The following is a 25,865-nucleotide window of genomic DNA, read 5'->3' as shown; positions in this document are numbered from 1 at the left end:
CCTTGTGCTTTTAGAAGTAATTGACAATAGGTTTATTAGCATAGGCTCTTTTATTTTGACAGAGGTTCCTAGGACTGCGTTATTATTTGATGGTCGTAGCTTGCTCTGATCCTTAGATTTAGGTTAGATAGGCGTTCACCCAACCCATTGAAGCTCAATGAACACCCTTGAACTGAGATCACTTGTGTCTGTCTTCACTGTGATAACATGCGTCCCTTACAGCAGCCTCCTTCAGAGAGGACCTCTCCATAAGGGTGCAAAAAAGAAATTCAAGGAAATAGATTCATTTCTCAACTGGCTCAAGCAAGTGTTACAATTTGCTCCCTTTGGTCTTGTTTCCACCACTTGGGTCCACTTGCCATTGGGCTCTCCTTCCAAAATCTGTAACACATTACTGTGGCAATAGCTCTCCTTCCAAACTCCGACACATTATTGTGGCAATCTGGGAGCTGTAAGATCCCATTTCCTACTTGACATCCCAGCCGAAGCCATTTCGGGTTTTTGGCAGTCAGTATGTTTTGTACCATAAAAACGAAAACTTCCCATGACTTGCCCACTGCTCATTCTCCACCCGTGCAAGACAAGGTTGGGTGGAGAATATGGAACATCTGTGGCTGGCAGGTGCTAGCACTGATAACACCCGAGGTATGTGATTAGACCACTTTCAAAGCCTCCATTTTCTTCAGTCAAGCACTGGCCGTTGTTGCAGTGTTTCTGCTTCTCTTGTACCTGGTTGTACATTCCTAGTTTTTATTGTTAGCCCTTTGTTCCTCGATTCCTGGATCTAAACTTTGTTTGGGTATTAGTATTTACTGTTAACTTGATTCCCTATCCAGTGCGTTCCTGATTCTGAACACCATTTGTCTATGTTACATTGTTCTTTGCTCTTACTGTGTGTGTTTTTCAATCTAAACTTGATGCTTGCGACACACTTCTTGAGAGATTTTCATTTCCTTCCCTTCCATGGGTGGGGAGAGGGAAGGTTTTGGGCTAGCCCTTGTGTTTGCCGTTTGTGTTCCTAGACTCCCTCTCTTGAAGTCTGTTCCTGGTTTTCCCACTGCTCTTCTCACTTGGTTTCTCTATTGTTTGTTGAGTGGGGTGTATTTTTGATCTGCATGAAAAGCTAGCTTTTCCCCTCAAGCTTCTACGCACTATTCGCACATATCCCTTGTCAAGTCTTTATGTATCAAGTTATCCTCCCTTTGCTGTTGTAGCCTTGTGGGGTCCCTGCTTGATCGGCAGGGTTTGTGGGCTGAGCCTGCATTCCAGTTGTCGTTTCTAGTCGCTGACAGTATTGTTGTTAGTTTGCCTTATACAATCCAATCAATGGTGTCAGCTCACAGGCTCTGCCAATACTTGTCCTATATGTGGACTTCGCACCGACAGTACCTGTAAAAATCAATTGTGGACGAAGAGCTGATTGACTTTCCTTGTAATCATAAGGAGCTTCTAAGCACTGTACTTACCCACATCATCTTTCATATTTTTCTAACACTTCCACATGCACAGCCTGGGTGTTGGCGTACATGTGTGTTCCTGAGTGCATGTTGTGTGTGTTCCTGAGTGCATGTTGTGTGATAAGTATTTACTTGTGTTGTGATCTTGTGTACTTTCCCTTTACCAATATCCTCTGCCTTGGGCCTCCTTTTGACGTCAAATAACTTGGAGACAGAATAATAGAAAAATAAATATCAATGCAATTGCTTGATTATTCCCTATCAAAAACACAAGCGAAACTGGGAGTAACAAGAGCAACTTTGAACATTGTGCTATCCAACGTGGAAGACCCTGAAAATCCACAAAAGCAACAGAATATCAGAGTCTGAGGCCTAGTGGAAGGAACAGAGATCGAAGACTTAAGGGGTGAAAGATGTACATGGTACGTGCAGTTTTGAATGAATTAGCTTAGAAGGACAGTCTTAGACTTAATGCACAGAGTTGGTCTCACCGAAGAAACTAAGTCGATGCCCAGAGATGTGATAATTAAGTTTCACACTTTTTCTATGGACAAATACATTCAAAGGGCCTCACAAACATTGCTAGTAATGATATATCAAAGTCAATTGGTCAAGTCTTCCAGGATATTGGAGCTGAAACTTTGCAAAGAAGGAAGACTTTCCATCAAGTAACATAAAAACTCAGTCAAAGAGAAAATACAAAATGGACTTTTCAGTTTTACGTGGTCTTCATACTGAAAGTAAAACACATTTGTTGCACTGAGGCAGAAGCAACTACACTAGGCATCACTCTGCTAAATGCTGCTGAACTGATTGCCCGCCAAGCTGTTTGGCTAATAGTCCCTAATGGCAAGAGGAAAGTTAATGAACAACCTTCACCCAACACTCCAGCAAGAAATCCTAAAGATGCAAACTGACTGACTCTATATTCATTTTGAATTGAAGTCTATACTATTGCAGCACACTCGGCAGCCCGGCACACTCGGCAGCTGTTGCCACTCCGCAGGACTCCAGCTGTTTGGGAGGAGCCAGGCGAGGGTCTCCCCTTGCCTCCCTACCGCCCCCAACTTGACATTAACTCGCAGCAGTGGGCCGGAGGCTTCCGCTGGGGCTGTGCATCTGAAGGGGGGGGCTGCACGGCATGAGGAGGCGGTGATCGTGGAGCCCCCCCGCTCAGAAACAAGAGCACGAAAGACTTGCTGCAAGTAGGAAGCCATATATAAGAGCTATGGGCCCCCTAACGTGAAAAGACTTTTGCAGCAGCAGTGGCTATGGGGCGTCTATGGACCCAGTGAGGACCGGTCTGGTGTGAGGTCCCTGGGAGACATCCTGAGCAGGCAGTGAGGCCTTTGCTTGGGAGAGAGTTGTTGCGGTGGACCCCATGTAAGCAGAGGACTAAGTAGTCAGCCTACCTAAAGTGGCAAGCGCCCTCCCTCCCGGGGAGTAGTGGGTAGGCAGAAGCCTGTGAGGCCTTGAGTGGGGTATGGAGCAAATAGAGGTAGTGATTGAGGGTCGCGCCTCCAGCTTGGGCCTATTGAGGGTTCCAGCAATCACAAAAGGGATCCTGGTGGCTCATTGCTGTAAGGAAGAAAGAAGTAGTGGTCCAGAGGCGGCAAAGCAGGGGTTTGTAGACCCACTGACCGATGCGCCTGTTGCCCAGGCATCAGGAGGATGTCAAAGAACAGAGGGAAGGTGGCCCTGGCCACAGCGAAAGGTACTAAGAAGGGGCGCGAGGGGCAACTTCAGAAGCTCTGGATGAAGAATGGAAGTACGCTGCACGATGAGGACTTGGGCAACGATAGGAGGGAAGGCGATATCTCCCCCACACCCCACCCCCCGAGAAGACTTCCAAGAGGATCTGGGGGTAACCCAAAGGTTCATGGAGCAATGCCTTCAGAGTTTTGGCGACAGAATGGCGGCCACGATGCAGATGCAGATGGATAAGATGAAGGACCCGGCAGGGGATATAAAATAAAAGCGTGAGCTGCATGGTATAGAGGAGCTTGTGGACACTAATGAGAGGGCGCTTCAGGAAGTGGCAGAGGAAAGTCGCAAAATGCAAAATAGAAGTGATGGTGGAGCAACTGGCCAGGGCCACGCACTATCTCGAGCTCCAGACGGAGGATCTCCAAAATAGGTCCCGGAGAGCAAATATTTGAATAAAGGCACTTCCGGAGTCGGTGGGGGATGCAGACTTACTTCACACTGTTCAATAGATCTTTGCCTCTCTCTTGGAACTTTCGACCCCGGAGGAGATTAGTGTGGACAGAGTGCATAGAGTGGGCCTGAAGCGGAATGAACCGGGAGCCAGACCTCGGGATGTACTGACTGCTCTGCACACGTGTAAAGAGAAAGAAAAATCTTAAGGGCGGCCAGACAATCCGATACCCTTCGACACAATGGTGCTGAGGTGTTTCTCTTTCAGGACCTATCCCAAATCACGCTAGACAAAAGAAGGCAGATGCATCTGGTGGTTCAAGAGCTGGTTAAGCGTAACAAGAGATATAAGTGGACCTTCCCTTTTGGTCTTCTGTTTGAGCTTGACGGCCGGCAAAGGAGAGTCACCACAGTCGAGGAGGGCGCGGGTGCTTTGGGGGTAGAGGTGGATGTGCCGGGCATGGAAGAGCCGGCTCCTACGCAGGGAGTCACGAAGAGGAAAGTGTGGGAATGGTCAACCCAGACGTCTGGGAGGAAGCAGAGGAATGGACGGGGCCCTCGGGGCCCGAAGGTCTTGGGCAGTGGTATGTTGGAAGTCACAGATCCCACAGTCGGTGGCTCCCATGGCCAAGCTTAACTGAGGAGTCAGGGGTGCAGCTGGAGCTTCTGGGGAGGGGGCTATACATAATGAGCTGTGCAAGAGGCAGGGGGGAGGAGGTGGTGTCTTGGTTAGCCTATGGGTCAGGGAACACCTGCAGGGATGAGTGCTGGGGGAATTATGATGCTCAACATCCGACGAGGGAAGTCGTGGGGGGGGGGGTTTCAGAGGCCGGTTGAGTCCACCCAGTAGGGGCGGGGTATTCTGATTTGGCATCAGGGCAGGAAGACACAAACCCCAGCGAGCGGCAGGAGACGTCTATTCTCATTTCAATGGCTAAAGACAGCCTCTTAAAAGTCCTCTCATTGAATATCAGGGGGCTGAATACACCACTGAAGATGAAAAAACTAGAGCATTACCTGACGAGGGAGGCCCCAGATATAATAGCCTTGCAAGAGACCTACCTGAAGGAAAGGGACAAGAATAAACTAAGGATCAGGGGATATAACAGAATTCAGCAAGCCAACTGTCCGAGTAAGAAAGCGGACACGTTGATAGCCCTGAGAAATAACAGAGCTTCAGATAGTGGAGGTGAACAGGGACAAGAATGGCAGATCTGTGGCATTCATTTGTCAGGGGGTGGGGAGGGGGCTCCTAACGTTAGCCTTGCTGTATGCCCCGAATGTGAGGCAAGACCATTACATACATAGAACAATCCAAAAGCTGGAGGGGTTTGCCAGAGGTAATATAGTCCTGATGGGGGACTTAAACTGGGACCCAGGGAGGGAGAGAAGCGCAACAACTTTCACTGCGCTAAAGGGGCAGGTGGATAACCTTCCATTGGTGGACACATGGAGGGTGAAGAGGGGGGGATGCAAGGGCGTTTACGTTCTATTCCCATGTACATAGGACAGCATCCAGGATTGACTTTGTCTGGGTTTCGCGTCAGCTAGTGGGAAGTGTGAGGGATGTGGAAGTGAGGGCCATTTCCTTGTCGGACCAGGCCGCCATCACAGTCTCGCTTACTATGCCTAACCGTCCAACAGGGCTTTGGAAATGGAGGTACCCGGCTCACGTCTTTAGGGATCGTGTCATTAGGGAGGAGCCGAGGGACGAAATTGACCATTATTTTCAAATAAAAGAGACCCAGGGGGTGGACCCGAGAATTACTTGGCGTGCCTTTAAGGCCACGATCCGGGGTAGGGTAATGGCCATCAAGACAAAGCGTGAAAGGGAACAGAGGCAACTGGAGAGGGACGAAGCGCTTACTATCCAATTGGCGACCGGGCCCTCAGGGGCAGTGTGAAAGGAATACATGGCGGTGAAAGGCCAATTAGAAATGCTAACAACGGCCAGAGCTGAAAGGCCATTGGTACACCTGAAGCAGAAATACTACGTAGGGGGTAATAAAGCGGGCAATGCTGCTGGCTAGAATGCTCAGGGGCGAGGAAAAAGAGAGTACCATATTGGGAATAAAGACCGCCGATGGGGAGGTATGAACAGACACAGATTCTATTAAGGGTGTATTTACGGACTTCTACGGGAAGATATACAAATCGGAATTCCCAGCGGGGCTAGCGGTGGAAGAGTATTTAAATGCCTGTTAGCTACCAGAGATAGCGACCCAAGAGAGGGAGATGTTAGAGGGAGACATATCCAGGGACGAGGTGGCTAGGGCAATCGCCTCACTCCCCCCTCAATAAAGCCCCGGGCCCCGAAGGCTTTCCATCAGAATTTTATAAGGCCTACTCAGAGGTTCTGGCCCCATGACTGGTAGCACTATTTAATAGCTTTGGGTGGAAAGGAGGGGGGGGGGGGGGGAGGGTCACGCCGACCATGGAAGAGGCGGAGGAGGTCCTGTTGCCGAAACATGGGAAGGATCTGACCCATTGCGGCTCTTATAGGCCAATTGCTCTTATCAATACTGACGCCAAGATCTACAAAAAGATCTTGGCGTCTCGGCTGGAATCTCTTCTCCCTGGGACGGTTAACCCTGACCAGTTGGGTTTCATACAGGGACGCCAAACCCACGACAATATTAGGAAGGTCGAATCGCCTTTTCTATTTGGTACTGTGTGCAAAATGGGGCTGGGGGAAGCCTTTCGCTTAAAAATTGCGGCCAACTACAAAACACCAACGTTGCGTCTGCTGATTAATGGCGTTGTGTCCGACCCAGTGAAAGTTTCACGGGGCACGAAGCAGGGGTGTCTGCTCTCCCCGCATTGGTTTGCCCTGTATTTGGAACCCCTGTTAAGTAGGATTAGGTCCAATCTGGCTATTAGAGGTGTCTCATTTGGGGGATGGAACATAAGGTTGCTGCGTTTTCATATGACATGTTAACAAGAGAGGTAAAAGCCAGATCATCATATACGTGGGCTAAGGACAAATTGAAACACTTGGGCATATTCCTCACAAGAACCACGGAGCAACTCTTTAAGGCCAACTCTCTCCATACCCAACCCCCTTCTTGTGTATATCAAGGAGACAATGTCCCGATGGCGCCTGCTTTCGATATCCTGGTTGGGTAGGATCAACACCATAAAAATGACAGTACTGCCGAGGATGCTTTATGCGTTTATGGCTCTGCCAATTAAGATATCAAAGTCCTTTTTTAGATCTCTCCATAAGCACATTGGGGATTTTATTTGGGGCGGGAAGAGGCTGAGACTTTTCCCCCAAACTGTTGCAACTGCCTAGGAAGAAAGGGGGAATGGGAGGTGCAGATCTTATGGCATACTATTGAGCATCCCAAATTAGGGTAATCAGAGATTGGTCGAAGGATAGGGGGAAGAAATGGGGGGAGATGGATAGTGCAGTGGTAGGTCCTAGAATGGATGGGGTCCTTTGGCTACACCTAGAGGATAGGCCGAGGAACATGTAATGCAACTTGACCGAAGCTCTGGTGGGCAACATATGGGACGAAGTTATAAAGCATTCTAAAATAACCACGTTCCCTTTGCTGCTCACCCCGATATTTGGGAATCCTCAATTTACACCGGGGCGGGAGGGGGTTTGTTAAGTGGCAGGCCGGTGGCTGCAGCAAGCTACGAGACCTGTTTTATGGGGGAGTTATAAAGGAGTTTATTAGGTGTAAAAGCGACTTTCGGGTAGGGGAAGAGGCAAGATTTAAATATGCGCAAATGAGGCATTGGGCCTTAAACCCCAGGAATGCGTTGGCTGCGTCGAGGCCGCTGACCCCTTTTGAGAAATTTCTGACTACCAGCTCCAGGGACAAGCATCTGGTTGGGGACTTGTATAGGCTTATTAAAGAAGGGGAGGGGGCTAGGGTGAGGAAGTACACGGCCAGATGGGGGATAGAGGTGGAACGGGAGATTGAGCTTGAGCAATGGTCCTCTCTATGGGTGAATATTCCTAGGACAGTCTTTTAGTTACAGATCCAGGAAAGTTGGCTGAAACTAATGTTTCAGTGCCACCTTACCCCCTGCAGACTGAATCAAATATACAGGTCGACCTCTGGGCAATGTTGGAGGGGATGCGGGGATGAGGGTTCCTGGAAGAACATCTGGTGGGAATGCCCCCTTGCAGGACAGTTCTGGGGCATGATCCAGGAGGCAGTCAGGGCCGCACTTGACGTGGAGAAAACATTGAATATGGGGCTGTTTATAATGGGGCTAGATGGAGAGTTGGAAAAGCTGCCACAAAGCCCCAATGGAAGGTCTACGCAATCCTTGTCATGGCAGGAGCATTATTGGTGGCACAGAAATGGAAAACAAAAGATCCTCCAAGGGAGCACGAGTGGGTGGCCAAGCTGTGGAAATTTGTGGCAATGGAAAAAGTTACTTATGAGATTAGGGGTGACCATGCTAAATTTGTGGCGTAACGACTACCTCGTACTGTAGGTGAGGAAGGACGCAGAAAGTGAGCATTGGGGAGAGGAGGGGAAATGGGTGGAGAGGAGGGTAATGGGAGGAGAGGGGGAATGGGAGGAAAGGTTCTCAGGTATCTCGATAGGATGAACAGTGCCAAACTGGAAGAGGGGGGAGGGAAGTTGTGTATTTGGAAAAATGCCAATAAATGTGTTAAAACAAATAAATGTGCAGCCCTCTAGCCAGGATTGATTTTTACGGTTTGCGTTCTAGTTAAATGGTATCCACTTCTGAGGGCATCTAGAGTTTATGTTCTACTCACATATACGATTTAGTAGTGCTGACGAACCTGACTGCCAGATAAGAATCAATAATCAGACTTCAGTCTCAACTCCAGGCCTATGATTCTTTCAGAAGCTCAACAGTAGAGTTTATATACAAAAGACATTTTGGAGGGGGGCCAAAAAGGGCGGGAGACAGGTCCACCTGCAACCTTGTTTTTTTGGACGCTTCCTCACCTGGGCCGGTTTTTGTACCCACAAAGAAGGTTCTTTGATCTCTTATGCCCCGCTTGCAAGTTCTGGTTCTTTCAGTGAGCTTGTATTCTTGATTCCGTAAGATGTTGGGGATTTGGTTTTTCATTAAGGGGGTCAGCTAATGTGTTTTTGGGAAATGATTTAAGGGGGATGGTAGAAACATGTTCTCTTACCTAGATCATATCACCAGGGGATGGAAATCAGGATACAGTTGTTGGATATTTAACTTAAAAGTAGATGCAACATTTAAATTACTTACTTTTCATGGATGAATGCTAAATTCCCCCAAATACCTGCACTTTCTGCACTTCCCAAACAGAGAGAAAGAAGATGTTTTAGGTTTGCAAGAACACATTTATCAAGACACAAGGTGAACAGCTTCCAATCTATGGCCCAACCAGTACTTTGCCCCAGCTAAGGTCAAGAGCAGTGGGCTAGGTATTTTATTCAGGAGCAACATTGACTTATCTCTGACTGACCGTAAAATGGATAAAGAATGCAGATGCCCATTTTCCTCAGACTGTCTAGATGGTGATCTGGTCACTATATCGACACACCTAGTGATAACCGGAAATCCTTTTACAAACATGTAATCTGGGAGATGGATTTCCTTTGCCGTTTGATTCTTACTGGTGTGAGGAAGGCATGGTATCGGGCAGTGACACAGACACAATGGATACGAGTTTCAAAAACCTTTATTTACGAATTTGTTTGGGATGGTAGAATTCCTAACTGGCCCCAACTCTAAAATGGGAGTAATCTCGACCATTAAACAATAAAAAATACGTCCAAGTCAGTATGGTCAAAATAAAAAGGCCTATACTAAGAAAACCTAACCTTACCCTCTTTCTCTAGATAAATGCGATTGTGACAACAACAAAAAATGTCAGAATGGCTTCAGCACCAACCCCCTTCCCCAGGTTCGACCCCACAGTCTAGAGAGTCTCTTAATAAACAAAGGATAGGTGGATGGCAATTCTATCAGTCTTGCACACTTTGGCGTACTGGTACAGTTCAACAGTTCAATCTTAGGCTTTCAATCTCTGGTTGTTCAATCACTTCCTTAGGCTTCACGTGCCTTGTCATCAATACCCAGTTCATATGCTCTTAATTTCTCACAGTTCTGTAACAGGCTTCGCTACGCCGTGTACAAGCCTATCTGGTTTCACTTTATCACAACATTTCTTACAGCTCTGCACAGGCTTCCCTCAGCCTGGCTCGAGACCGTCTTGCTCTATGTGGGGGTTCCCTTCCCCAGGTTATATCTTATATCTCTTTCACTGTCGAAGACTTTCGAAACTGCAAAGAATATACATAGACCTCTGCATGACCACTTCGACCTCTCTTTCCATAGTCCTTCAATTCACAATCTTCTTTTGGAGCACCAATGACTCTTGGTACTTGTAGTTTACACTCTTTCATTTGCCATCTTTGCCTTTTTCAAAGCTCTTTCCATTTTACTTTTGCCCTCTTGGCGTTTTTTGCTTTTGCCCTCTTGCCGTGTTTCACATTTCACATATTTCATTTTTCTCTCGTTTAATTTTCTTTCCTTTGATCTCCACTTGTAACATCTTTCAAAAGTTCATAACATTTCACAGAGACTTTCAAATGTGCAAGCTCCTCTCGCAGGACCACTCTGCTACTCCGTATCCCCTTCCTTTAACAATTGCTCTCTTTAGCGTTTTATCATCACACATGCAACCTTCGCCTTTAACATCAACCAGACTTTTGTTGTGCTCAACACCACAGCGGTTGCACTAAAGGAATGTCTTTGATCTGTCTTTCACAGCTCAAGGCCGTTACCAATGCCTCATCTGCTCCTCCCCAACTCTGCCGTTCACCCGGAAGGGTCGCAGGCCGTTTCCTTCCACCTTGAAGGTTTCTTTCCTCCGTTCATTAGGCTCTGCTTTTTGAACACTCACTGCTTCCCGAAAGCTTGGAAATCTTGCCTGGCTTTCCCTAGATCCACTCCAGTGCTGATCAGCCCATTGGCCTTCCAACTCCCACAGCCTGGTTCGCTTCAGCGTCGGAAGAGCTGTTCCTTCTCATATCCAGCCTCGCTCAAAGTGTGTTTATTTTCACAGGGAGACTTAATGAGTTGCAGGTGCACATTGTTAGAGCTACATGCCGGACTCTGCCTGGCCTCATTAGAGGCAAAAGCCCAATGTAAGTCAGGGGAGGTAATCCTTCTGTCCTCATTCCTCATCTTCCTTGGTGCTGTACTTTTGTCAAGACAAGGTGGGGAGGAATTATGGGAGTTTTAGTTTCCCATAAAGTAAACCGGGATAGGGTTTAGAAGGGTTGTGCAAAAAGGGGCATACCATGTCTCACCATTAAGTGCTTCTCCCCCACTCCCTAAGGACTTCCTCCCCAGGTGATCCTCCCTCGCTTGTCCGCCCCTAGGGTTGGGATCCAAAAGCGATGGCTTTTCCCTGGCCACTTGAGTAAGGGATCCCCAGGGACTAAGTTGCGAAACACCCTCTGTTTTTTTTCACACTGGTGACATTAAGCTTATAATGAATACTGCTCATGGCAGCTGAATGGGATTGAATATGTATTTATTGGTTATTTGTAATGCACACTGTACATCAAGGCACAGCAAGACAATGGGGGCAAAAGGGATGAGGAGAGGGGATAAAACAAATGTTCTTAAAAGGTCTTGAAACATTCGGAACGTGCAAGTGCTATGGCATGAGAGCAGGAGGGGGGAGTGGGAGTGCAGTAAGAGGGTAAAAGGAAAGAAAACAAACAATAGCATTCCAACTAGGTCGTGAGTCGATTTGGAACATGCAAGTGCTGAACATGGAAAATGGGGCTTGGGGAGGAAGGGAAGTGCAGGCGGGAAGAGGGTGGTGTGAGAAACCCAATGGTAGTCTCACTCCTAGTGCACTTGTATCCTCTATGCAGAGGGCCAGGGAAAGGCCATCGCTATTGGATCCTGACCATGGGGGTTGACAAGCGAGGGAGGATCACCTGGGTAGAGGCTCCTTGGGGAGTGGGAGTGAGGTACCATTAGGCGAGACATGGTATCCCCTTTACCCTCTTGACAACCAGCCTAACCCTCCCCCAACCTTTATGGGTTATTATAAGGTAGTCCCCTTCTTTACCACTCTTAGGGTACCTAAGAGTACTGAGAGGAGGAAGAGGCAATTGACAGTAATAGCCAACAGGTACCCTCACCACTTTGGTACTGGGACGAAGAAGATTAGAGGTCAGGCACGTCCTTGTAATGAGAGCCAGACAGCCTTTAATGAAGAACACCTGCAGCTCATCACCAGACCACAGGTGTATAAGAGGTGGAATGCAGCCACAGTGGAGAGAGGCCCGGAAAAGGACACAGCAGAAGCAGCAGTGCAGGAGCGAGAGAGGCTGAGATGCTGGAATTCTGACTGAGATCCTGGAGTCCTGCTGAAGTGATGGTGTAGGAAGGAGAGCCCACGGAAGGAAAGGCGGGCAGCAGGCTCTGCCGAAGAGCGAGGGCAAAGCTGCGCATGAGAGCCGCAGCAGGCTGATTGAAGCGCCCGGCGATCAGACTGTCCCGCGAAGTGGGAGAAGCCGTTACAAGGAGCTGCAGAGTCCTGGTAAGTGTCTGGGACACAAACACACCGTGGCGCTCTGAAAGAACGTACACATAGTAGCGGTCCATATCAAGAAGTAAAGTTGTCTTTATTGAATACCGGAATTAATGAAAGCAACAAAGTTGCATCCATTAAATACCGAACTGAATGAAAGAAGAACAGTTGTGTTTATTGAATACCTAATTGAATGAAACAAGCAAAGCAGCATTTTTGGAACACTGAATTAAATGAACTAAGCAAAGATGCATTTATTGGCCACTGAATGAGAGGAAATAAGCAAAAAGGCATGTTTGGAACATTGAACTGAAAGGAATAAACAAAACTGTTTAATTAAAGTGAAAGGAAAGAACAACCCTGTTGCGCTATGGCACAATGGACCGCAAGCCAATGGAAAGAAATTCTATGAATACGAATGAAAGGTCCTGAGTGCAAAGTTGAAGTAAGGGTTGAGAAACCACTGATATGTGAAAGTCAAAGAAATGCATTTGAGAAAATACTCGTTTGACTGACTATTGAACTACTCAAGGAGATCTGGAAGTTCCTGGTTACGTGACCTGTTATGGGTGGACCGTGTGGTCTAAAACTGCGCCTAGAACATAGAACCCCTATATGCTAATAAGGAATTTTGCTGTTGTGGAAGAAAGAAACCAACCATTGGTGTATGTCAGACTTTGGGAAGGGCACCCTAAATTGTAAAGAACTGTTAAAATATGAAGCTAAAGCTCCAAGATACTTCTTTTTGAGTCCTCTTGTTATATTGATCATGGGGAACGGAACCCTGGGATATATTGCTCTGAAATTGCATTGAACTTTGGGAAGGGCATTTTGACCTTTACAAAAAAGTGTTGAACTTTATTTCTTCAAGTACATAAGAAGATACATGGAACATTGTAAAGAACGTATTGACATTGGGAAAAGAGCAGCTGAAGCATAAACCAGAGCTGGAAATAGCTCAGAACTTTACTTTTGGAACACTATTTAGTTTATAGTTGACATCCCAATACATTGTTCTGGTTTAGTTGTGAGGGCAAGTAACAGTGTTGGGCACAGAGACTTTACTGTTGGACATATTGACAAAGACTTTCCTTACTTTCTTTAGGTAGGGAAATCCCACCTTAGCAGAGGGCCAGTTAGGCCTTACTCCATACTGATAATTTCATTAATAAAAGCTTTTTGTTATATTGAATCTGTTGTCTGTGTCTCCTTCCATTATGCCAATCTCCCAGTGGGAGGTACATAAAAACAAAACAAGTTAATAAGTGCGGGAACAAGTATGTAAAATGCATTAAGGATGACAGAAATGCAATAGTGACAGGCCGGTGTGAGTGACAGCAGCCTGGAAAAGCCTCACCTCATAGAATGAGTGGCTACATCAGGCATGCAAGTATGAACACAGCTAAACCGTGTAAGACACGGCACAAGCTGCGAAAAGGGAGACCAGAAGTTACATTATGGTCAAAAAATGCAAAACACAAAAAAGATTCAATCAGTGGCCACATGTAGGCAAGATGCCAAACATGGCAGGGTTACAAAGTCCAACATTAGTAGAAGGTAGGCTAGCTGCAAAACACAGCATAATGCAAAACATATCAAGGATGCAGAGTCACCAGTGGTTGCAGGTAGGTAGGATGAAATACAAAAGTATGCAGGGACAGTCAGTGGGCGAGGGAAGGCGAATGCAAGACAAAGCACAGGCTGGGGCAAGTCAGGCCAAGGCAAAAGCCACAGTGTAGAAATGCGGAAACAATGACAAAACACTTAAGGAGGCACTGGGGCTACATCAGGCATGCTAAGGCATGGGACCCACTAGAAACTGTGAACCAAAAGCAATTGACTGCTATCAGGTGATAGGACGTAGGACAATGGCAACTCACCCATGACTGCCGGGGGACAAGAGGCAGGACAGGCGAACGGACAAGGTGAGCCCAGAGGCCGGAAGGCGCAGGCAGGCTGGGTGTCGCCCAGACTCGCCATGAGAAGGCCGTGCTAGACACAAGAGGGTAGAAGGAGACCGAAGGAGCCAAGCAGCCATGCACAGCTCGAAGAACAAGGCGGCAGATGCAGAGGCAGGCAAAAGAGGAGAGGGTGGTAGAGCGAAGGGACAGAGAGGCTGCTCGGGAAAATGAGTGTGACACAGCATGTGAGGAGACTGAGAAACGGTGGGGAGAGAAGTACAGTCTAAAAGGTTACAGGCAGCCGAGTGAAGTGGAGACAACACTCAGAGGGCCGCTATAGAGAGGAATGACAGAGCAGTTAAGAAAAAAGGGCTGGTAGAAGATGCAAAGAGATACGAGGAGGAATGAAACCACAGGACACCACTAAAATGAGGATGAGTGAAGCGAGGGAAGGACTGGGGGAGGGCAATAAGACGAGAGGTAGCAGAGTACCCCAACCCAGGAACAGTCTGAACCCGACAGAAAAGACATGAGAGAGGGGTAGGAGAGTAACGGTGGAGGGGGGCAGCACGATAAAACGGATATGCTCAGGGAAACGGGAGGAGGCAGGGACAGGCAAGAGTGAAGTGGCAGAAGGGAGAGAGGGAGTAAGAAAAAAGGAAAGAATTTGAAACACAGAGGCGAGGATGGTAAAGAAGAGAGGAAAGAAGGAGAAACGGAAGAGGGAGGGAGGAGCCTCCTTAGCTTATAGCATGGGGAGAACAGAAAAAGTAGCAGCAAGTGCGATAAACAGATCAAGATTGGATGTGCATCGAGACGGAATCACAGGAGCAAAAAGAGGCATATGAGCTGTGACCATGGCACCGGAGAACCCGAAGAGGCCCAGACAGGCAAAGGGCCTTATATGGGGGCCTTTGCTAGGGGACGCCGGCAAGCCTGATTCAAAGCTGGTTTTTCATCTGAGCCCTCCAATCAGATCACACAAAAGCTGCCATAGATGCCTCAGTGCTTATACAGCACCGTTGCAGGCAGGCTCAATGCGGTATTAGTGCTCAATGCAGGAGCCGGGCGACCATCTTAGAAGGAGAAAGTGCTCCATCAGCAAAAATGTTGTATTCAGGCATCACCCACTGGACACACTGCATGCAAGGTGTATGTCACTGGTTTATGGAAAAGGATATCCGGGAAGGGGCCATTCGCCTGTTGACCAGATTTGAGAGACGTTGTTGCATGGTGTCAACTAAGGTACTGATTTCCCGCAACTTTAAGATTCTTTTGATCAACCAGGCGTCAGGACTCCCGTTGTATACGAACAGATATCTAGATAATAAACTTTGTTAGGACCCTTGAAAACATATCTGGAAAAATTCAAAGCATTCTTTTATTAGCTCAGAAAAGTCAGAATATGCCATAAATCTTACAAGATGATACCCAACCCCTGACCACACTAAACATTTCACAGCAGATAACAGGTATTTTCTGGTGAGGTTATATATGGCCAGGTACTTAACTACTTATTTGTGGCCCTTTCCCAAGCTTTCGAAATATTAGGAAAAATAGACTGTATGAAATCAACACAATTGTTAAAATAAAAGTACCTCTGGCCACAATGCTGTGCTTACTGGTAACATTTCCTCCAAGCTTACAATCTAATTTCTAGACGAGATAAGGAAGTGATCTCAAAATGGTCTTAAATTGTTATCGCTTTGCATTGGAAGCCAATACATCCTCCTAGGGTAAGTGAATCGTTCACATAGATTTTGTCTATACTTATTTTGTAGACAATTAAGTCTTCCATTGTATTGTACTGGTTGGGGTGTTTTTTTGGACTATGTTAACAACAAGCAGGCTTAAGTTGCCTAACGCGTTATATAGCATGTGGATTTTTAAATTACTCATGTTCACCTCCTTCGGAGTCCACTATTCTTGGATGTTGTCTTATGCTATCAATTCTGTACTCTGGTGGACGGGGAACTGAGTGAAGGGGGGGGTTATGGTTGTTTACATTGATTTCCTATTATTCTGTGCATTTTGTGGTTTAATTGTATTTTATAACAAGAAAACGTTAATAAAACATTTTGAATAAGAAAAGTCAGTCAGACATGTTTATTCAAATTTTTTAAAAAAATGCATCAAACAATCAATTACTACACAAGTACATACAATCAAATAAGAAAAGATAATGTACGATTAACACTTGGAATACTTCCCAACAGCTACTTCAATGTTTTAAACAAATACGAATGAAGGAAAAGTGGAAAGCACAAACATTGTAGGTGGTAAAAGACTACAAACGGAGGTAAGGCATACTTTCTTACCGGCACTTTGTACAGGTGTAGAACACAGTCTGCCCTTCATCTGCTGACCGCATTTGACGAGTGTGGTACACCATCCCCTCATTGCCACACCTGGAGCACTTTCTGTCGATCTGAAACAACACAAACATCAAAATCAAAAGAATCTTTATTTCAAAGAAAGTACTTCATAAAAGAAACATATCACACTCAAAAAGATACATGCACAAATAAAAAAAGACATTGCTGAAACATTTTAGACAACATGACGCATTGCCAGAATGTAAACGATCACAAAACATGGACCTCGAAACTATTTATTGCATGACTAATTCATTCTTAGAAACATTGAACACTTAAAATCAATTCAATCCATTGTTGAAATGTATTCAGTATAACCGTTGTTTATCAGTAGAAATTTCATAAATCTTTTCAATGTACTAGAAAACACTGAAGTTAATCAAAAAACAGAATAAATAATGCACAAGAAACAAATGAAATAAAGACGCCTCCCATACCTTTCACAACCGTCGCATTGAAACCCATCCCCAAAAACATACACACACAAAAAGCAATATTATGCAAATAGATACAAACAAATTAGCAGCAAACTATTATTTAAAAAACAAAATCTTGTAGAGAATCAACATATTGTAACCATATTAGGACTATTTTTACACCAACTCCATTTGTATAGTTTAGGGCATTACATGAATGTGCCACAATATAATTGGCAAACAATTGTTCACAATTTTACTCCAACAATGGATCCAGTCACACAATGACTCAGCCTTCTTCAGGCAGACAACAGCGTCAGGGTGATGTTGGGTGCAATGGAGTCAATCCTTCCTTAAGACTAGTTTAATCAGGCCCACATTTAAGGCCCTGTCTGTGTCTGTCCGGGCCTTGCTAGGCTTTGCGGGCCCCCGTACACACCAGAGGCAAAGAATGCGCGAAGATGCTGGTATTTCGTCCACACGCCCTTGGACTATGGCAACCCGCCTTCTGCTATTACGCGAGTTCTGACTGTTTGCCTGCCTCATCCCTCCTTGACTCTATGCCTGTGCTACTCCTGCCATTGTTTGCTATCTGGCCCTTAAGCCAATCAGGGCAACCGGAAGTGGGAGCCGGCCATCACCAACTAAGGCCCACAACGATGCCCCTCCATGGTCTCCTCTTCACTTCCTCTTGCCCCGACTGTGGTAACGACGCCTGGGATATCTCTTGCAGGCCAGATGAAGCTTCCTGCAAACATCTTTTGCTTCTCTGGGTAAGCCACTGCTTATCTATGATGCGCACAATGGCGCAACATTATTTTCTGTGATGTTTACATCGGACCACCCAAACTCGAAAATAATGTTTGTACATTTAAGATGTCCCACCGGAGATGCTGCATTATGGGGAAACTGTAATTTTTCTACATCTTTCTGCCACTTTGCAGGCTCCGTGCATACTTCCACATTGTGCTTGTGGCCTTCCTAACATGGCCACACCACCTCTCACCCAATCTGCTGTTGCCTGGGCCAGGCTCGGCTCCCCCCCATCCCATTGGTTGCAATCTGTCCCTTAAGCCAATCAAGGCAACCGGAGGCGGCCATTACCAACTAAGACCAACAAAGGCCCAGTCTACCCATGTCCACCACGGTACGCCACCCACCCCATGCCCTTTTTGTGTGTGAGAATGAGCCCCCCACCCCACTGGTCGCCCGTGTGGACCTTGCATTGCATAATGTTGCCACCCTTTGAGATGGGGTTGTATATCATGTCTGTGCCACCTAACCTAGAATGACCTGCACTGCGTAATGTTGCCACCCGTTAAGATGGTGTTGTGTATCATGTCTGACACCTAACCTATAATGATCTTGCATTGTATAATGTTGCCACCCTTTAAGATAGGACTGTGTATCATGTATGTGCCAACGAACCTTAAATGACTTTGTTCGATATTATTTTGTTGCCCTCAAGATGGGTTCTGCATTATGTCTGCGCCACCTACATTGTCCCTAGGCACTGCATGCTATTGCTGCCCTCCAACTGGATCAAGCAATCTGTACATCTCTGATAGCACTTATTGTCACCAAGTCTGTTTTTTTCACAAGCTCTTATGTAACCAAGTAAGCCTTCTTAACAGCGCCACGATGCCTGAGGGAAGTTGTGCTCTTTACAAATGTAAATAAAAAATAAATAAATACAAGTCACATTGCTCTATCTCAGCTGGCACTTGTTTGTACTTCATGGATACAAACTCTAACATTGTCTTTCCTTCCTGAGCTCTCACTTCCACTGCTCCGACTTCTATACTGCTGTGCTGCAATACTTGTAACTTCAAAAAAGAAAATCAAATTTAGGTGTGCTCACATCCTGCATTGTTCTTGGGACTGTTGGCCACCTGTGAGTTAAGGTCAGAACTGTGCACTGCAGCATCCCACCTTCCCTCTTCTCTCTTCTCTCTCTGCCTCCCACTTCCTTCCTGTTGCTCTGAGATGGCACTCTCCAATCTACTCCAACTGCTACACTATCACCTATCCACCCCGTCTCACAAAATATGGACGGAAAAAGCATAAACAAAAGACATCTTTGCTGCAAACCCTGGCCTCCCAATTGCAGACACCTATGTCAGTGCATCCTTTAGAGAAATCTTCACTGACATAATTGTATCTGTCCCATCTCCAGACCTATGGACTTCTCATCTCTACTCTCTCCCCTTACTCTTCCACTACCATTTATTGCGGCACCAAGTGGGAGGTCCTCTTGGCGGACTTCTTATCTTGCTGCTGCATTAATGTCTACCTCACAGGCACAATCCTGGTTCAAGGCCCTCAGGCCAACCGCCTCCTCTTTGCTCTTTGACCAGATCCTGCCGTCTCTCATCAACTTCCTTCCTTCTCCTGCCACTCCCCTTATTTCCCCCCCTGCTCTGCCCCCTCAGACTGAAATACCACACCCCTGTACTCCACCTCAAATAACTTTCAACGGCAGTGACCGTCTCCACCTGGTGACCCTCAACGCACACACAGTGAACAAACACTCTGCTGACATTTGCCCTCTCCTTGAAGACACGGACCTTGACATACTCACACTCACTGAGACTTGGTTCAATGCCAGCTCAGTCACTTCCTTTGCCTCGCTCTTACCCAACAGCTTTAAGATCACCTCCAAGCATCGACCTCAATGGGCTAGCAGTGGGGTTGCCTTAATGTTCCCCAAGTGGATTCCTTCTTCCATCCAACCAACTAAGCTCCATTCGTCCTTTGAGAGCCTACTACCCAAACTGGTCATCCTCGCCCTCCTCCACCATGACCATTGCTACCATTTAACGGCCTGCAGGCGATTCCTCTCAGTTTCTCTCTGAGCGGGCTGCTTTCTGTTCCTCCTTACTCAGTACCACCTCAAACCTGCTACTCCTGGGTGACTTCAACATCCATTTAGACACCCCATGCACAGTAACCACCCTCTTCATTGACCTCTGCACCTCCCTATCCCTCTCCATTCTTCCATATGGTCCAACCCACTCTGCCAGACACGCTGAAAGCCATCATCCATTCCGACCTCCCTCTCTCGTCTCCTTTGGTCACCCCTCCCCCTTGGTCTGACCCCTCTCTTCTCTCCTCCACCTGGGTCCTTATGGCCCTGTGACAACTGCTCCAAATGCACACAAACCTCCATCACGAACATCCATCCGACGAAACGAGCAGCTGCTGCCTTCACTTCCACCTTCATTTCCCCTGGCCTTACCTCTGATTCTGCTCTCAGCAACCTCCACCTTTCCATTACCAACACCCTTGACATCGCTGCCCCAGTCATGAGTCTATAATTAACTGGATGTAACCAATGTCATGCTGCCCAAGACTGTACTTGTGTGCTATATAAATACAATAAATAAATAGATGATCCGCCTGAACTTGCCTCCAAGCATAACACCAGGTACGACACCGAACTGGAAACAAAAAAGGAAGTGCAGGGCTGCGGAACGGAAGTGGCAAACTTCAGGTCCACCCTCTGACAAACTGTCTACCACCTGATCCAAAGGCATTACAGACACTATTCGTGCAAGAAAAGGGCCCACATTGAGGCCCGAGTATAGGGTGCATCCAACAACATGGCTGAACTCTTCAAAATCTGCAGGGAACTTGCCAACCCATCCGAAGTATCCTCTGCCCCTACTCCTTCCCAGGCCCTTTGCAATGCACTCGCCACTCACTTCACCTCCAAAACTCAGGACATACTGAACAACCTTGTCATGCACTCTTTCCTCCCCTGACCACTCACCCTCCTCTGTTCTCCTTCGCCTCTGTCTCTCCAGAAGAGGTCACCAGAGTTCTCAACTCCATGAAGTTCTCTTTCAAACATGGTTCCCCTTGCTCATCCAGAACCATCAAGGACAACATTTCCTCTCGCCCCTGCTCTCGCTGATCTTTGTAGCCACTCCTTTGGTTCTTTTCCATCCTCCCTCAAGCACTCCCTTGTGCGCCCCCTCCTTAAAAAACTGTCAGCAGACCCTTCCTGCCCGGCCACATATTGCCCCATCTCCATCACCCCTTTCCTGGAGAAACTGCTTGAGAAGTTAGCCCTATCCCCACCTTCACTCCCACACTGAACTGGTTGGCGGTCTTCATGACCATCAGTCTGGATTCAGAGCAGCCAGAGGCACAAACTGCTCTTTTGAACACCTGTGAGGAATTGTTTCCATCCCTCGACTACAACGCCCCTGCTGTCCTCATCCTCCTTGATCTCTGTTCCGCATTTGACAGAGTGAACCACTCCATCCTCATAAAAAGGCTCCATGACACCCTTGGTATCTCGGAGCGGCACTGGACTGGCTTACCTTCTTCCTCACTGACCACTTTTTCAAAGTCATACTGGGCACCTTCTCCGCCCCAACTTCCTCCTCCACCTGTGGCGTCCCCCAGAGATCCATTCTTTCACCATGGCTCATTAACATCTACCTTACTCTGCTGGCATGCCTCATTTTCTCCTTCCGCCCCAACTTCCAGTACTATGCTGTTGAAACAACTCTTCAAACTTCCTACAAGAGCCCTTGCACCCTCCTTCATCCCAGACTGCCTCTCAGCCATCCAGGCCTGGTGTAATTCTAATAATCGTTGCCACAACACCAGCAAATCATAGATCCTCCCTATTGGGACCCTGGCACCCGACTTCTTCCCTTCACTCTGGCCCTTCGGAAGACAGAAACATCAGAGTCATTTTCGACTCCTCGCTCTCCTTCCTCCCTCATACTCAGGACATTGCCAAGAAGTCTTACTTTCAGCTTTTCCTTCTGGGAGGAATTCTACGTCTCCTCACCTTACCCAAGTGACTCAATGTTACCCGGGCTGTGGATCTCTCGAGGCTCGACTATTGCAATAGCCTCCTTAATCTACCATTGTCCACTCTGCGACTCCTCTAGATGATCCAGAATAGGGCAGCAAGTCTCCACTGGCTCAGGATCGCAGCACAGATTAAATTTAAATCCCTATGCATTATCCAGAAGGCTGTCTGGGGCCAGGGACCACTATCTGCACTCTTTCTGACTAAATACTCCCCCTGTAGACAACTGTGTTCCTCTGGCACCAACTCCTTGCGTCTGATGCGATTTGCTAAACAGAGAGCATGTGGTTGATTGCTTTCCACAGCAATCCAGTGTTCCCTTCTTTGGAACAGCATCCCCCTCCCTCTTCATCTTGAGTAGGACCTCCTTAAGTTCAAGAAAAGCCTTGCGACCTTCCTCTTTACCTCTTCCTTCCCTCCCCCTCTACTCTGCTAATCGTACAGTAGCTTGACTGGTGTGCAGGGCCCTTATGCATCCTCAGGGGCCCGACGGCCCACATCTTGTCATCCCAGCTGTCACCCTCCACCACTAGGGTTGCACTTACCTTTCTTCATGTGGAGGTGGTATTGGTCTTCTCCATCACCCCAATTGCCTATCTACCACCACTCCCTCTCCCAGTCTTCCCCTCTTTTGAATACCTATATAAAATCTTCACCTCCCACCACGCTATTTCCTCTCTCATTATCTACTGCCCACCCGGCCCCCTCACATCCTTCTAGGATGACATGGACCACCTCCTCAGCCTAATTTCCCCCAGCCCCACACCCCTAATTGTACTTGGTGACTAACCTCCATCCCACCACCACCCACCAATCCTCCCCCTCCCATCTTTACTCAACTCCTACCTTCTTACCCCCTCCCTACTGCATCTACTCACTCTTCCAGCTCCACTCTCAACCTCATCTTTGTCTCTTCCTTCTCTGCCTCCTCCGTTTCTAACCTCCCCAACTACCTTTCTGACCACGCCTTACTCTCCTTCTCCCTCACCCCCATCTCTACTTTCCCTCTTCCTTCATCTTTCACCCGACGCAACCTCCGTAACTTCAACCCCTCTCACTTCTATGACACCTGTGACTCCTCCCTTCCCCCTCTCACTCACTTTTCTTCTCTCTCTGCAGATGACGCTTTATCCACCCTATCCTCTTCCCTCTCCTCCAGTCTTGACCAACTTTACCCTCTCACTCCCTTCCACCCGTCCCAACCCTGGCTCTCCTCACACCTTTTATCAATTCGCCACCTTCTCCGATGCCTTGAAAGACGCTGGCTTAAACACCACTCACCAGCCAACCAAGCCTTCTAGTTCTCTTACCACGCCCTCTATGACTCCTGCATCAGCGCGACCAAACGATCCTACTTCTCTAACCTCCTCCAGTCTCAATCTTCCCATCCTCGCTGTATCTTCCAAAACTTGACTCGTCTTCTCTCTCCTCCTATCCCCGACCATTCCGTCGCCTCTCCTCTTTCACCCTCCGACTTTGCAAAAATTCTCCTCTAAGATACTCACCCTACGCCAAAACATTCTACGTTCCCCTTCTTACGCTCCCCCTCCCCTACCCCCACCACCCCCCCACAATGTCCAACTTCACACCAGTCTCTCTGAAGTCTCCCTCCTCCTGTCCAAAACTCGCCCTACTACAGCTCCCTCTGACCCTCTCCCCACATCCGATTCCCAAAATCTACCCTTTCCTCTTACCTTACCTCACCTCACCTCCTTTTTCAACATCTGTCTCAACCTTTCCCTCAGCCTTCAAACATGTTACTATCATCCTTATACTGAAAGAAACCTCAGCTAACCCCCTCCCTCCTGGCTTCCAACTTTCGCCCCATCTCTCTCCTACCCTTCCTCTCTAAGCACTTTGAACCCCTCGTCTACTCCCAAACACTACTGAAACTGCTCTGACCTCAACTCCCTCCTCACTGCACGCTACTCTAAACACTCTTCTTCCTCATTCTTCTTGACCCCTCAGCCGCCTTTGACACCGTTGACAACCCCATACTCCTTGACACTCGCTCCTACTTTGGTCTCAAAGGCCCTGTCCTCAACTGGTTCTCCTCCTACGTATCCAATCGCTCCTTTGCAGTTTCCTGGGGAAGCCACACCTCCACTTCCCACTCCCTCAACTTTGGCATCCCCCAAGGTTCTGTTCTTGGCCCATTTCGCTTCTCGCTATATACCTCCTTCCTAGCCCCAATCATCCCTTCCTTTCGTATTTCTCACCACTTCTATGCAGACACCCAACTCTTCCTCTTTTACGCCTCCTTCACTCCAGACATCAACCTTAAACTCTCATCCTGCCTCACTGCTATCAAATCCTGGATGTCCTCCCACTTTCTCACCCATAACACTGATAAAACTGAAGTCTTATTCCTCCCTGTTAACGCCCTCCTCCCACAATCCCCCCTCCTTGCATTCTCTTTCTCCCTGCTCAACTCCCCTTCTCGGCCTCTACCCGCAACCTTGGCTTCCACTTCGACTCCAAGCTCTCCTTCACCCACCATATCTCAACTCCCGTGCCTTGCCTTTCCTTTCACGTCACTAAGTTCTTAATAGCTCTTAATAGCCTTCCTAATCTTTTCCCGTCTCTTCTACTGCTCATCTCTTCTCTTCTCTTTGGCCTCCCCGCCTCACACCTAGCCCCCCTTAAATCCCTCTACCACTCTGCCATCCGCTCTCTGTCTCCTCTCTCCTCACGACTACATCTCCTCCTCACTCTCCATACTTGCCTGGCTCTCCTTTCACCCTACCTCAAATTCAACTTCCTCCGTCTTGTCTTCAAATCTCTTCATGATCTCGCCCCTCCCTACCGCCCCTCCCTACCTCTCCTCCCTCCTCTCATTCTACTCCCCTCTCGCCCACACCGCTCTGCTGATCACTTCCTTCTCACTGTCTCACCTGCACCATGCCCCCCCTTCCCGCTCCTCGTCCCACTCCACTGGACTTCTCTCCCTATCTGCTCCATCACCTTATACTCTCTTCCTTGCGCACCTCCTTAAAATCCCACCTACTTCAATCTCCCTCTTGACTGCTCTCAACTATTTTCCTTGATTGCTTAATCCCACACATGTTTCATTCCCATGATCCTGGCAAATTGTTCTGAATATTGTTCTTGGTTACTTGACTCATGACTTGTACTTTATAGCTTATGTATTCTAGTTTCATGTAAAGCGCTTTGGCTTAAAGCGCTATATAAAATTGCATAAATACAAATACCATGTCACGTGCTGCTCTCCATGAGCACCACAGCACCTATCCCATACCTCTCTCCCCTCTGCACTTGCACATTCTTAACACTCACATGGCACAATGGGTTTGTCTCGCCCTCCCCATTGTCTCTTCTTTTTGTTGTATTTAATTGTTTAACATTGCTGTAATTACATTGCCTTCATCCCCTGTCCCCTCCCTGTTGCCCTGTGGGCGTTTTGAAACAGTATTTGCTTCCTGTATACGAACGCGCCTAACAAGTGAACAATAAATAAATTATGCAAAAACTCTTTGGATTGCTCTTGGGTTGTGGTTGCAACCATTTCAATTCAAAGTCCTGGACTGATGGTGGCTACCAGTGACCAATCAGGACACAGAATCAAACCATTTATCTAGGTGCAACAATGAATTACATGTGGTGATCCCGTTTCTGTATCTGACACAGAAATAACAAACCTTGTGTCACTCTAATCCTGTATTTTATTTGAAACACCAGCCTCAAGCATTGCGCTGAAATTCTGGTAGTCAGTACAACACGTATTGCCAGACTGTACATGACAGCCAGCTCCCTCTCGTAGAGTTGATTTAGTAAGTACAGAACGAACATGGCAACCAGTCTTTCAGTAAGAACCAAGAGGTTAAATGGTGCTACTTGGGCCAGTCTAAAGGCTGCATTTCTTAAAATAGTAAAAAATAAGCTAACTATGCACACATCAGGCAGAAAAGAAAAAGTAAAGGAAAGTTTCCTCTAACCTGCTGTGGCACAAGCGGGTGGAGTCAGATTAAATATTGCTCCATTTTGAGGTCACACTAAACTGTGGTAGATTATGGGTCCTAATTTGGAACAAAATGGCTTTTTCTACTGGTTCCTTAAACGGGTCTAGGCAGGGTTCATAAGCAAGATGTACTGCTGAACAGTGATTTATGCCAATGTCTTGCTTTCTCTTGCCTCAATCTTCAGCAACATACGTTTTTACGCAAAGCTCTTAATT

At 47.2% G+C, this 25,865-nt stretch overlaps 1 protein-coding gene across 3 annotated transcripts in view; it reads right to left on the bottom strand.

The window, feature by feature from the left end:
- Window positions 1–25,865, bottom strand: part of POLR1H (RNA polymerase I subunit H) — a 234,904-nt gene that overhangs the window by 37,969 nt on the left and 171,070 nt on the right. For all 3 annotated transcript variants that reach the window (XM_069604703.1, XM_069604701.1, XM_069604702.1), the window contains exon 4: window positions 16,367–16,476. In XM_069604703.1, coding sequence (XP_069460804.1) covers window positions 16,367–16,476 — 110 coding nt within the window. The remainder of the gene's footprint in view (window positions 1–16,366; window positions 16,477–25,865) is intronic.

The sequence above is a fragment of the Ambystoma mexicanum genome, chromosome 1p (assembly GCF_040938575.1).
Source record: "Ambystoma mexicanum isolate Mex_15411 chromosome 1p, UKY_AmexF1_1, whole genome shotgun sequence".
Taxonomy (NCBI): domain Eukaryota; kingdom Metazoa; phylum Chordata; class Amphibia; order Caudata; family Ambystomatidae; genus Ambystoma; species Ambystoma mexicanum.
Note: the sequence above shows the minus strand (reverse complement) of the source record. Positions and strands in the feature narration are given on the sequence as shown.